The sequence below is a fragment of the Phoenix dactylifera genome, chromosome 7, assembly GCF_051530095.1.
Source record: "Phoenix dactylifera cultivar Ajwa chromosome 7, Ajwa_hap1_PhDact_Kaust_v1.1, whole genome shotgun sequence".
Taxonomy (NCBI): Eukaryota; Viridiplantae; Streptophyta; class Magnoliopsida; order Arecales; family Arecaceae; genus Phoenix; species Phoenix dactylifera.
Window position 1 is genome coordinate 3,293,189 of NC_143196.1, and position 12,822 is coordinate 3,306,010.

The following is a 12,822-nucleotide window of genomic DNA, read 5'->3' on the forward strand; positions in this document are numbered from 1 at the left end:
AGAACCATCAAAACTAGGTGTGGGATAAATGGATAAGTAAAAAACATAATTTCCATTACGTTCATTCAAATAAAGAGGAAATCTCACATAAATGGCAATCATTTAGAAAAGGTTAAACATCTTGAGTTATTTGGTAATATTTTTGGTTTTTATTGAGTCAGTATCAAAACTTTAAGATCCTCAACTTGCCAAGGTTGTAGTCAGCACATGAATATTAGTACAAGATATCCAAGAATACAATGGAAAAATTACAGCACCCAACACTAATACTGAAGAACTTAAGGAAATTAAGGGAAGCATTTAAATTTTTCAAACATAGTGATCAAACATCTTTATACAGTAGGTCATATGCAATGAGATATAAATTATAGGTTTTGTATGGTGAGCTTTAGGGTAAAGCACGATGAACCCAAAGGAAAGAGCCTGGACGGTATTATGCTTTTTGAAGCAAAGAATGTTTTGCGATCATGTAATTAAAAGGAAAACTTATTTACCTGTCCATATGATAAGCATCTTACCTTTCCACCCTTGATGTAGCAGAGAAACTCTGGGTTCCACATATTTGATCCATAACTGCCATACCAAACTTCAGTTTCTGATAAAACTGATCTCCAAGGTGTACAACCATCAACATTCTTATCGGGCATCAATGCTTGTGCATTAGGACATTCCTCAGATAAAACAACAGAACTTTGCTTAGTTGGAATGTGGTCTGGGGCAACTGCTTTCCAATGATTATCTTCATCGATATTCAACTTTGAAAGGGGCTCAATAATGTCAACGAAGTTTGTGGCACATAAAGTGGTGGAAGCTCCCTCATCATTCTCCACAGTAGACTCAGAGCTAGAGCTCAAGTTTAGCTGGAAGTAGAACAATATAAAGTCATAAGTGCAAGTAAAAGAAGTATATGGAAGTAAAACTTCCAAATAATAGCTCTTGTTGGTTAAACTTCAAGATTCAAGTCATCATCAACATTTGACCTTGGACTCCAGTTCATACTGTAACAGAATGATTATTTTAGATTGGACAAACAGTTTGTGGAAAATAAAAGTTGCCATTGATCAATGCAGAACCCAGGGAGAATCTTTCACCCTCCAGAATCTCTGAAATCTTTATATTCCCCTGCCCATATATTGTGATTCTCCCTCCTAAAATTTATGTACCTTGGATTCTGCTTCACATACAATGTGGGAACTAAAAGTTCACCAAACTTAAAATTATCAATCCATTCCCCAGGCATCCTAGTAAAGTCCAACTCCAAAAGGAAACCTCCCTTAAAAATCTGCATGATGTTACAAGAACAGTTTCAGTTTGTTGTGTGAAACATGTCTCCCACAAAGGGTGGCTTACAAGAACAAACAGATAAGTGGGAAAGGAAGAATAAAAGAATCCATTAAAAAAAAAAAAACAGAACTTAGGGCCAACAATGCCCTTTTGATCATCAATTTCCCACTATACTTATACATACCAAGAGAACAGAAGGAAAATTTAAGTATCGAGGTGAAAATAATTACATTCAACATGATGTAACATAGCAGGTGGGTTGATAAAGAGAACACTAAATGCATGTGGATGCTTATGCATATGTTGTTCCCTAATTGTACTTCATACCATATATGCAGCTGCTGCTTGCGGTCAGGCAGCGTATGAGTCAGAAAAGACAGTTTACCTAGCACTTGGCAGCCACACACTCAGTAGGATTAGCATTGTGCGGCTGCATATAGAACTTATTGTCATCTTGCAACTGCATGTGTGGCGCTTTTGGCATTGTGTGGCCACATTTACACAGAACTATACAAATAAGGCATGTTCAAGCTAATGGTTGAGTTACATGAATATTAACAATGTCAATATATTAATTATGCCATAATTTATTGCCACTAAGAATCAATAAGTAAGCACTAATTGCTAGATGCTATTATTGCTAACAAGGTCCACCATACCGGTACTGGTCGGTGTACCAGTGGTAGCCCGGACCGGTACATACCGGTTCCGTATCGGTCCGTACTGGTACGGCAGTCGAACCGGCCAGTTTTTTAATGAAAAATTACCGGTACCGGATCCCATGCTGATCTAGTACCAATCCCTGCCCGGACCGGTTCGTATTGGCCGGTACGGCATACCCTAGTTGTTAGTATTGCTATTATTTATAAAAGATTACTATTATTATATATAATTTGTTTCATTTATGTTTATCCATTTACTATAGCATATGCACTCTCACCTGTAACTCGTTTAATGCATAATGACCTATGCCATCCCTTGACCGCCTATATACCACTGCCACCTTTCAAAATATTGTAAGAGAATTTGCATAGGAAACAAAGGCAAAACCCTAGTTCGTGGTTATCAAATTTATGTTAGAACGGTTAAAAGGATCTACAACAATATTGGCCATAGTCATTTACCCAACCATAGTTGAGTTTCCCTCCCCCATAGGAGTTTCCATGGAAATCGTCTCCAAAACATGTTTGATTCATTAAGAAAGTGTGCTCCTGAGCGCGGCTTAGAATAGAAGGTTTCATTTGCAAAAGACCTCAAGAATTCCAATGGATGAGAGAGAGAGACTAAATAATCTTTTTTTATGAGGATTAATAATGTCCTTAATCTCCTTAATAGGCTTGATAAGATGTTCTCCTGTTATGGCATATCACACCTTTTTTGTTGTCTATTTCTTATGGAAAGAATGAAAGATAGCAAATACTAAAAAAAGAGGGTTTCTATATATTAAATGTATAGTTACTATTAAATCGTTCCATGTTTGAGAAACTAATGTAAATAAGTAAATTAATTAAAGATTGATTTTTTGAATGACTTCACCATGAGTATTTTACATTTTTATGTTTATTCTTTTTTAACATTGTGCTTGTTTAAAGATCACATTTTTCATTTCCCAAATTAGGAAATTTTGTTAATCATCATTTCACATTTAGCATTCTGTTAATATTTCCCACATCAAATTCCCTTATGGTTACAAAGCACCCACGTACTTAATTAGAATTTTTAAAAGATTAACAATTTTAAATATTTTCATCTAATGTCTTTAGTTTCTAATCTAGTACAAACTTTTTCATTAAAATTAAGGATGGCAAAATCTAACCCGAACCACCAACCAACCCAAACATACCTCACATATGTGGGTATTGTTGGGTTTTGTAAAGTTGAGTTGGTTCTGGGTCAATCCAAAATCAACTCGATTATAAATAGGTGGATTTGGGTATAGCCTTCTGTTTACACCATATCCTTGCTCAAAATGACACGTGGGAGACACATACTTAACCACGTGGTGGAGTGAGAACACAACATGTAGGTTTCAGAAGAATATCTCAAGAGCTAAGGCCAAAGGGGCACCATATAGAAACTGATCGAGTCAATTGGAGGGCACCACGCTGGAGGCCAAATACACAGGAATGACTAAGAGTATGCTAATATAAAGTAGGCCGAATGGAGATACAATAGGGTTTCAGCTGATTAAGCATGATTATCGATTTGACAGGCGATGTAGGGTTAGGTTGTTTTGCCCCGACGTGTAGTCAGAAGATAGCAAGCACTAGTTATTAGAACCATTAGGAATGAAAGCCAGACATAAGTGGCAGCTATTAGAATGGGCAGTCATTATCTTTTAGTATAAATAAGTGGAATCGTATACTATGGGGGATTTTTCAAGATCCAACATAACAATGAATTCTATTTTATCTTAGTTTTACTTTACCTCGCATTTTATTTACTCATAGGACTCTACGTTAGGAGTAGTGTTAACTTAGACTTCTCCTACCGGAGCCTCGGCTCCAACCTAACCCTATCTGTCTTCCTCAAACGGTCGTGTAACAGTGACAAAAGTCCTTAAACATCAAGGCATCTAGACCCATGTTGCTCTTGTATCCTCCCTTAGATTATCGTCTTTCCGGCTGCTTCAATGCCGGTGGCATGCCCGCACACCTATCTACCCCGTTGCCATTAGATTGTGCTAATAAGTTCTCTGGCACACCCATCTGCTTAGGTGGTGAGAGAGAAGCCTTTGCAAAAACACCTCCCAACACAATAAGTGACCAAGGGTGAATTGCTTTGGAACTGACTAACTCATAGGACCAACATAGTTGATATTCTCTATATTTTTCTTTTATGGGGTTCGGTTCACTAAATATGGACAAGACAAGCCTTAAGGTTTTAGGATATGGGGTTTGTATTTTAGCTACTTTTATCCTTAATTAGTTTATAACTGTCATATAGTAAAATTTTCTAAGTTTATTAATTTAGATAAAATTTCTAAATTTATTGATGATATCTTTGAAGTTAAAATTTGATTTGTTGTTTGTGATCATTGCATATCATGTTTTGCTTTATTTTTCAATTATATGGATGATTGATGAGTAAAAATTTAAATTGGTTGGTGCATGGGTATGCATTTATGTAAAATAAATTTGTCGAGTATTGGGTTTATATTTTCCAGCCAGTTATTATACAAATAGGTTGGGTATGGCTTGAGTGTTGCTAGACCTAAACCTCGCTCTATTCAACTCAAACTCGACAAACTCAATGCATTGCCTCCCATAATTAAAATATCAGGCATCATGCCCATGTTGATCAAGGGCATCATGGTATGCATATTGTTTGTAACTAATACAACACTTGGATGCATGGGCATAAGAAGAAATCTGTTACTGTTGAATGATATAGGTGTGATAAAAGACATTCTAGGAATGTCTCTTCTTCATTAAGTTAGCTTTAATTAAATTCGAGTTAGAAGTATATTCTTTAAGATAAAAAGGAATTCCGACTATTAGACTTAACATTGTCGGTAGCACAAGATTCATGGTGAACAAAACCTTGACATATATTTCCAAATTAAATAAGTCTAATTCACAAACTATCAAAATACAATGTGAGGATAAAACCATCAAAAAAAATAACAAGCTTAATTTTAATTACGCAAATTTACATTTTCTTAATAATTTAATTTTGATATTAATACTAAATAAGAATGTTAAAATAATAAAATGTCTCGGGGGATAGTAGGAAATGAAAGAACTAAAAAATCACATCCGATTAGATATGTTTGAAGTCACAGTTTTCTATAATATATTATTGGCAAAATCAAACACATGATTAATCCATAAGAGGCCTAATAATTCAAATTTGATATGTTAGACAGAAAAACCAAAAAAAAGGAAGAAACTAAAAAAGAAAATTCTGCACCTCAATTGAGCAAGGTCTCCTACAGCTAACCAATAATTTTTGTGGTAACTCAACAGACAATGCCGGCCAGAATGTCTTTAGTTCATGACAAACCTGGACAAAGAGGACCACATCAATAAGGGCATATATCTCAGTAAGGACATAAAACCAATCAAAAAATATGTATGGGATAAACAAGCAACATACCTCTTGTATGACACGCCATGTGGACTCTAAAGGTTGTGCCTCTATGGATCCAACTAAGGGTTTTTCTTCCAACAAAACTTTTGCACAAGCAAGAACTGAATTTGCTATAGACTTAAGATTGTAACCTCCTTCGAGGGCCATCACTATCTTTCCTTGAGCAAACCCCATCAGCTTACAAAGTAAATGTTAAAGATTAGAATAGTTCAGACAGAAGACACTGGATTCTGTAAGAGAGTACAGGTGGAGACATGACAATCTTAAATACACAAACAGAGGCTTTCAAGAATGGTTGAAATAAAAATAAAGTAATAGTGTTTTTTTTTTTTTGAAATAAGTAGCAGCAGCGAAATGTTGATGCTCTAGAGATAAAGAATTAATATAACATCACAAAATTTAACATGATAAAGACAAGAAATGTTTTCACACTTGTTAAGGAATTTCTGTGGGGTACATTTTAAAATTTTCATGAAAGAAAAAAAGACTGTAGAAACTACTCACCTTTTTCAGCATGAGTGAATATCCATATGGGGTGATGCAACAACCACCAAGTGGATCATCAACAGCTGTTGAAAAAGCACATTAGAAAAAAAAAATTGGAAGAAAGAAAATTAAATAAATTGTTTAACACTCAGCCCGGCACATTGATTTTAATTGGTGAATTTAGCAAATTAGTAAAACAAGAAAAATGTTTTCAAAACAAATAATGCTATATGAGAGTTGAGTTGCTTCATTAAAATTAAGAGCAGACGAAATTAGCTCTTCTCATCTGCTAGGTTATCAATACCATTATATGCACCTCTTCTAGGCGTTGAGTGAAAGAAAATTGATTGTCTGAGTTGATCCAATAAACCATTAACCCAACAAGTTGAGGATTTCATTCCAACACAATAGAGAAACTTATATCGGAAGTTGTCTAAGAACTCTTTTCTGATTTTTATAATTATAATTATTATGTTTTAATGGTATCAATCTGAATTGATCCAATTTAACAGACAAATTTTCCAATTTGGGATTGTTCCAATAGAAACCGTTTGAAATCACATGAGAAGCTGAAAAATCTAAGCTTAAACCATTTGAAACAACCCATCAGGCCTAAAGCTGCATGAAGAAACACTGGAAAGCCAAAATGCTGAATTTTGCTATACAATCAGCTTGTTGGTGGATTAGATAATCTAATATTAACAGATCTATGTGGGTGCATCTATACAAGTGCACATATTGTTCAGAAAATCCGGCATGCAAAAGGCATCCAGATGAACAATTTCCATTGCACGTCAATAATAGATATGGTACAAAATCCTGAACTGAATAGATGGTTTGCAGACATGCACTAAAAGAAAACTAATTTCGACAAAAGTAAAAAGAAAATAACCTGCATCAAATCCAGCAGAAATCATTATAATGTCAGGATTGTAAGATTCGGCCACAGGAAGCAATACATGGTCCCAGACAGCCATATAGTCTGCATCACCACATTGTCCTTGTTCCCAAGGAACATTGATGTTATATCCTGCACCCGGCCCTTCACCAATCATGCAATATGAACCATCATCACGAGCAGGATAGAAGCTTCCAAAATCAAACCTACAATATGTAATATGCTTGTTATGATCAGCCATGTTAATGAGATCATTTCACAACGAGTTAACATTCACAAAAAATAAAACCGCATAGTCTACTTGTTCATTATTCAGCATCAGATAGCCACATGTTTGGCTGATTTTGTAGATAGACGTCCAGCATGACTTTTTTTTTTTTGTAGATAGATGTCCACCTCAACATATGCGATAGGCATTTGATAGCCCGAGGAGAAAGGATGCTTTTTGGCAGGACATGTAGGATAGAATGCTCTAAAACACAAATTTTTTAAAACATGCAAATCTATTGAATAATCAGTTGTCACATGGAATTTTATTAATCAAGTTGAAGGTAGGCCTTGTTTGACAATCTAGTTAAAAAGAGCTTCATAAAATACAACAAAGTTAGCCTCTTTCTTGAGAGTCTCACCATGCATGTTAGAGGATAACAAGTATGTATCCATCCATGGCAAAAACCTCATTTTTTCATCCACAGTGTTTGTTAAATTCTAAGAAAACCTTGAGTTTTTTGTTCAATGTGTGAGAGAGACTGTTCTGAAATGAATATCATTATGGATGATATGCAACTGTTTTTATGCATGTCATTACCTAGAAACATAAAACGAACACAGATCAAGGGAAAGAATGGCCCAAACAGTTACCTTAAACTTTCACCAACAGCTAGAATGTAACAACTAACAAGTGTTAAGCACATTCAGTAGTGACAGAAGCATGGTTTCAAGTGTTGGCTTCTGCTGGCTGGCACATATTGGGCCAGGCCAGTACCAGCACTAATTCGATATTTACTACCGGGCATGCCAACCTGAATGATCCATGTGAATCTGGTTCCAATCTGGTATAGGTTAATATGGCTCAGCACCAACTAACAAGCAAAATATACTTTGATTTTGGCCTGGTTAGCATGTTTCAAGATGATAAAGCACATGCCATGCAAGCTATTGGCCAACATAACCTATGCAGACAGCATTGAATCATTGGAAAGAAAGCCGTAGAGTCACAAGGTTTAATTGCTAATCTGATTGTGGAGAAAGCAAAAAATTAATAATGTTATTAAAAAAGAGTAAAAGGATGTTGACCATGAGTTGATTATGAATAATAAATTGTGAATGGATCTGAACTGACTAGAAACATCATGCTCAAGACAAAGGTCAACCTTTTGAGGCTTGGTCTTGGTCTCTCAGGATACATGATGACCAAGAGTGACCGGAAAAACAGGGTTTTCAAAACCATCGGATATGAGACAATATGAACAGTATTGCTCTGCCAAGTTTTTGGCACTGATACACAGTGTGCCGATACGAGACTCAGTCTCGCACCATGTGTCGATACTTGGAACTGTACTATTTCAGAAAAAAAATCAATACAAGGTCTAGTACCAGTATTTGAAACCTTGACCAAAAGGGATGGGGGAAAGAGATAAGTACATAGTAGAGACAGCATCACACGAAGTATACCATAAGGGCAACAAATGAAAGCAACGTGGTTCAGACTAGCTCATTTTTTCATATCAACAAGCAATAGGTTGCTAAAATCTAGTGAACGTCACACAACACCTATTGGCAATGTGCAACAACAAAAAGGGCACTAGTGTTCCAATTACATAGTAGAGAATGTTATGGTTAGACTAAACTGCTACTACATGATCCTAAAGCATTTGTCAAGATCTAGGTTGGCAATCCAAGCTCACATATTATGAAACTTAAGTGTCAAGGCATAGAGAGAATAAAGTCAGACTATAGCTTATATGTAAATATATAATACTACAAAACAGAAACAATCAGAGGAAGACATCGTGCTAGGAGGTACATTATAGATTCGATGCATAGATGATGATCTCCAGCACACATTGAAATCATACAAGCAAATGGCTGAAACATGTTTATAGCATACCAAAACTGTATATGCCATAATGCAGATGAAATACATTATGATGCTATACTTTCTCCTGAAGTACGGAAACGAGGTTCTGTATGCCGCAGGGGCAAACCAGCCTGTATCAGGAGGAACCGACTCCACCAAGTTTCTTGTTGTAGTGACACATGCAGACCTGTTTCGAATGACACCATAGATGAGCATGAGAAGGCCTCCCAACCCTGTGTTGATACAGGAGCTGTATCATGCTATATCAACCATACTGTATTATACTAGTACGGTACCTATACGATACCCAATACTAGTACAGCAAAGCTTGGTTGACAATAACAATTTCCAAGCATGAAGCATGTCATTTGGTTGCTCTAGATTCTAAAGAGCATAATAATTGATTATGATATTGTAAGTTCTAGAGTTGCCAAGTCACATCCATGGATAATGATACAAAATTGGTCAAAATCACATGAACATGAACAGCAAAGGTGAAAAAAATTTCATCACATAGAAAGGGATAATATTGTGCTTAACAGAAGAGCGGGTAAGAACTAAGGAGACTTGGTTAATAGTTGTAAGAAAGGACAACAAGAGACTTGCATTGATAGAAAATGCCCTTGATAGGAATGAACAACTAAGGAGTCAACGTGGACCACCCTACATTGATTGCACCAGGAATGTTGGTTATGTTTTTGGTGCTAAATAAGCAGCTAGAGATACTCAATGTCATACCTGTGAACAGAAAAGAACAATACCCGAGGGTCCTTGTAAAACATATTCTGAGTGCCATTACCATGGTGAACATCCCAATCCACAATTAGCATCTTTCTTATGCCTAACTCTGGCTGTAATAAGACAACAAAAGTGAATAGCAACAGAAAAGCAATATCATATAATTTACAAAAAGCCATGATGCCACCGTCAAATTGGGTTCTTGTAAAGAATTTGCAAACAAAAATTATTACATACCCTTTCATTCAAGAGAAAATTAGCTGCAATTGCAACATTATTGAAGAGACAAAAGCCCATAGCTTCATCAGGTTCTGCATGATGGCCAGGAGGCCTCACAATGGCAATAGCAGAATCCAAATCCCCTTTGGCCACCTTTTCAGACACCTACTCGAGGAATAAGCAAAAACAGCATTTGATGTCAACCTAGAAGGTACCATTATTATTTTATAAGAGTAGAATGCAGCTGACTGAGGTGCTTTATTTTTATAAAATTCAGTAACTCGTCCAGTTAAGAGATAGTGTGAAATTATTTTAGAATGTTTCTAATTAATTGGATGGAGATGAGTTAAATTGCAACCAGTTAAGAATATTGAACATGAAATTACCTCAATAAGTGAACCTGCTGCAAGGGAAGCAGCTTCAGATGAACCCTTGTTAAAATATATAGAATTGAAATTTGAGGCAATCCTAAGACGTCGAGAATTAAATTTTTTTGAGCTGATATTCTTGATCAGTTTGACATGTCTTTGGGTATGAACAGATGCTATGTACTTGTCCTCAGCTTCCTTGGCACTCAGAACTATGCACCTGGACATTGGTGGTGGAAAAAAAAAATAACAAAAAATTGAAGTTCAATAATTATGCATACTTCACACAAAAGAGTTAGTAAAGGGTCCAGCGAGACACGGGAAAGGAATAGATTTCCTAGGTTCTTACCGAAGGCATCATGGATATCATTTCCTAAAATGCCATAGAAATTGCACCTATAATAGTTTATGCATGAAGCTGAACAATTCAGAAAACACCGACAGTTGAGATCGCAGAAACGACTAAATGCATCATACCCAAATTCGGCCATCAACCATAAAAGGCCATTAATCAAAACCATAAAAGGGTCCAGCGAGACACGGGAAAGGAATAGATTTCCTAGGTTCTTACCGAAGGCATCATGGATATCATTTCCTAAAATGCCATAGAAATTGCGCCTATAATAGTTTATGCATGAAGCTGAACAATTCAGAAAACACCAACAATTGAGATTGCAGAAACGGCTAAATGCATACCCAGATTCAGCCGTCAACCATAAAAAGTCATTAATCAAAACCAAACCCTTGCAAAATTTAGAGGCCAGTTAACATGGAATGAAAGATATTCTTCTTTGAAAGAAAAATGGTTGCCGGTAACACAGCATGTTCAACCAAACGAACGCTGAGTTGAATTGACGATATAAACAGAGTGACAGTTCTAAAATCACGCGAAAAGGTAAAATGAAATTATTCACTTTAACTACTAGCCTAATCAAGGTTTCAACAAAAATGTATAATCTCATGCTATATTAAGAGAAGGTTTGGTTAGCTTAATGAATTTCTTTCGTCTTTGATATACTGATCATCACATAATCTTTAGGCATAAAGCATAGGTCACAAGTCAACAATCTCGCGCACAACTTTCTAGATCACAACCCTTCATTCCTTATCAGAAGCGCATGATATCATAAGAAAAGGCCCGAATTTTTAGAGTTTTATAAACCCATCGTCAAGTTGCGAGAACGAAAAGGAGGAAAGAAGCGTCCTTTCCACTCCCCTCACTTCCATTATGCCAACAGTCCTCGAAGCAAAGGGAGAGAAGAGAGAGAGAGAGAGATACCTCTGGGGAATCCCCTCGGACTCGAGCTTCTGCCAGATGGCGCGGATCCGGTCGGGATTCTCCGGGTGAATCTCGCCGTCGGGGGTGGCGTGGCGGCACATCCGCTCGTCGTACAGGAGGCCAACGCGCCGGCGGCGGGGATCTTCCGGTGCTGCCATTATCGACACCGAGAGAGCTCGGACGGAAGGAACAAAGAGGACCAGGGGTAGAGTGGAAGAGCACCAGAGCTTTTGGGCATATGAATAGGGGTGGGGTATTTAATTTTAAAGAAGTCGAGAACATTTTTAACTGCGGTAGAAAAGGGATATGGACAGCTTGGGAACTCGCCTTCCGTTGGACTTTTCTGCTAACGTTAAAAGAAAGAAGATACTTGGAGGGAAAATGGTGTTCTTTTTCTCTCTCTGAAGTTTTGAAGTTTTTTGAACTAAAGAATGGAGCATGGTCCTACATGCTATGATGCCATCTAGTTTTCCAATCAAACCAACAATTTGTATCGCATCAAGAAGCTATGATGCCTTTTTAGGTTGTACCACAGACCCCCTCTCCTTTTATCTTGGTAAAAAAGATGCTATAAGATTAAGAACAGATTACTCAAAAATCACTAAAGATTTTAATGGCATTGTAACAATCACTATGTTACAAGCCGTCACCATATTATAATAAGAGATTATAATAATATATGTATTTAAGTGGTAACTAAATGATGATGATAATTCGGTTGTTATACTAATGCAGAGACCACTAGTGACAAAATACTAGTCATCATTTGGTAGTTTTATTGTTCATCAAGTGAAAGTAGCATCTGGTCTACTATTTCTTTATACAGTTATTATTCTTATTCTTCATTATTTCTTATCATGACATTAAAGAAAGGTTATTGTAATAACAATTGTTATTTCCGTTATTGTGATAAATAAATGTTCTGACTTCTGATGCTGCTCCATTACCAAGAGAAATTGAGGTTATCGAAACCATGGTGGAAGAGGCAGAGGATTAGCATAAAAAGGTAAGTGGGATTTATCTTTTTTTTTTTTTTTTTTTTTTTGATAGAACAGCGCCCCACACATGATAGGTGTAAGTATGCCTCACACATGATGGGTGTGCGTACGGCCAATAAAAACAGAAAAAAATGTTGGCATAAAGGAGAAGAAACAAACACGGAGTTCTTCCGAAAAAAACTACCAAAGTGATGAGCTGTGTAGGAGAAGTCGCGCTCTCCTAAGAATCTGCATATATTGTGGAAGAGCAACATCCCGCCAGCAACACAGCACCAACTCCGAACCCACTCGATCACCGTAGCCGAGTCCCCCTCAAGGAGAATGCGGTTCGCATCCAAAACAAGCCTCGCCCCTCTCAAAGAGAATGCGGTTCGCATCCA

General features: G+C 36.7%; 1 protein-coding gene across 7 annotated transcripts in view; it reads right to left on the bottom strand.

The window, feature by feature from the left end:
• Positions 1-11,769, bottom strand: part of LOC103710287 (histone deacetylase 5-like) — a 28,160-nt gene extending 16,391 nt beyond the window's left edge. The window contains exons 1-10 of one of the 7 annotated variants that reach the window (XM_017843277.5): positions 11,445-11,709; positions 10,184-10,385; positions 9,816-9,962; positions 9,579-9,691; positions 8,920-9,027; positions 6,755-6,966; positions 5,881-5,945; positions 5,383-5,553; positions 5,197-5,289; positions 495-860 (exon numbers count right to left, since the gene is read on the bottom strand). In XM_017843277.5, the coding sequence (XP_017698766.4) occupies positions 495-860; positions 5,197-5,289; positions 5,383-5,553; positions 5,881-5,945; positions 6,755-6,966; positions 8,920-9,027; positions 9,579-9,691; positions 9,816-9,962; positions 10,184-10,385; positions 11,445-11,602 (1,635 nt within the window). In that variant the 5' untranslated portion in view covers positions 11,603-11,709. Of the gene's footprint in view, positions 1-494; positions 861-5,196; positions 5,290-5,382; positions 5,554-5,880; positions 5,946-6,754; positions 6,967-8,904; positions 9,028-9,578; positions 9,692-9,815; positions 9,963-10,183; positions 10,386-11,444 lie in introns of all 7 variants that reach the window. The other 6 variants (XM_026806129.4, XM_088700973.2, XM_026806133.4 and 3 more) reach the window with 6 other exon arrangements.
• Positions 11,770-12,822: the final 1,053 nt, after the last annotated feature.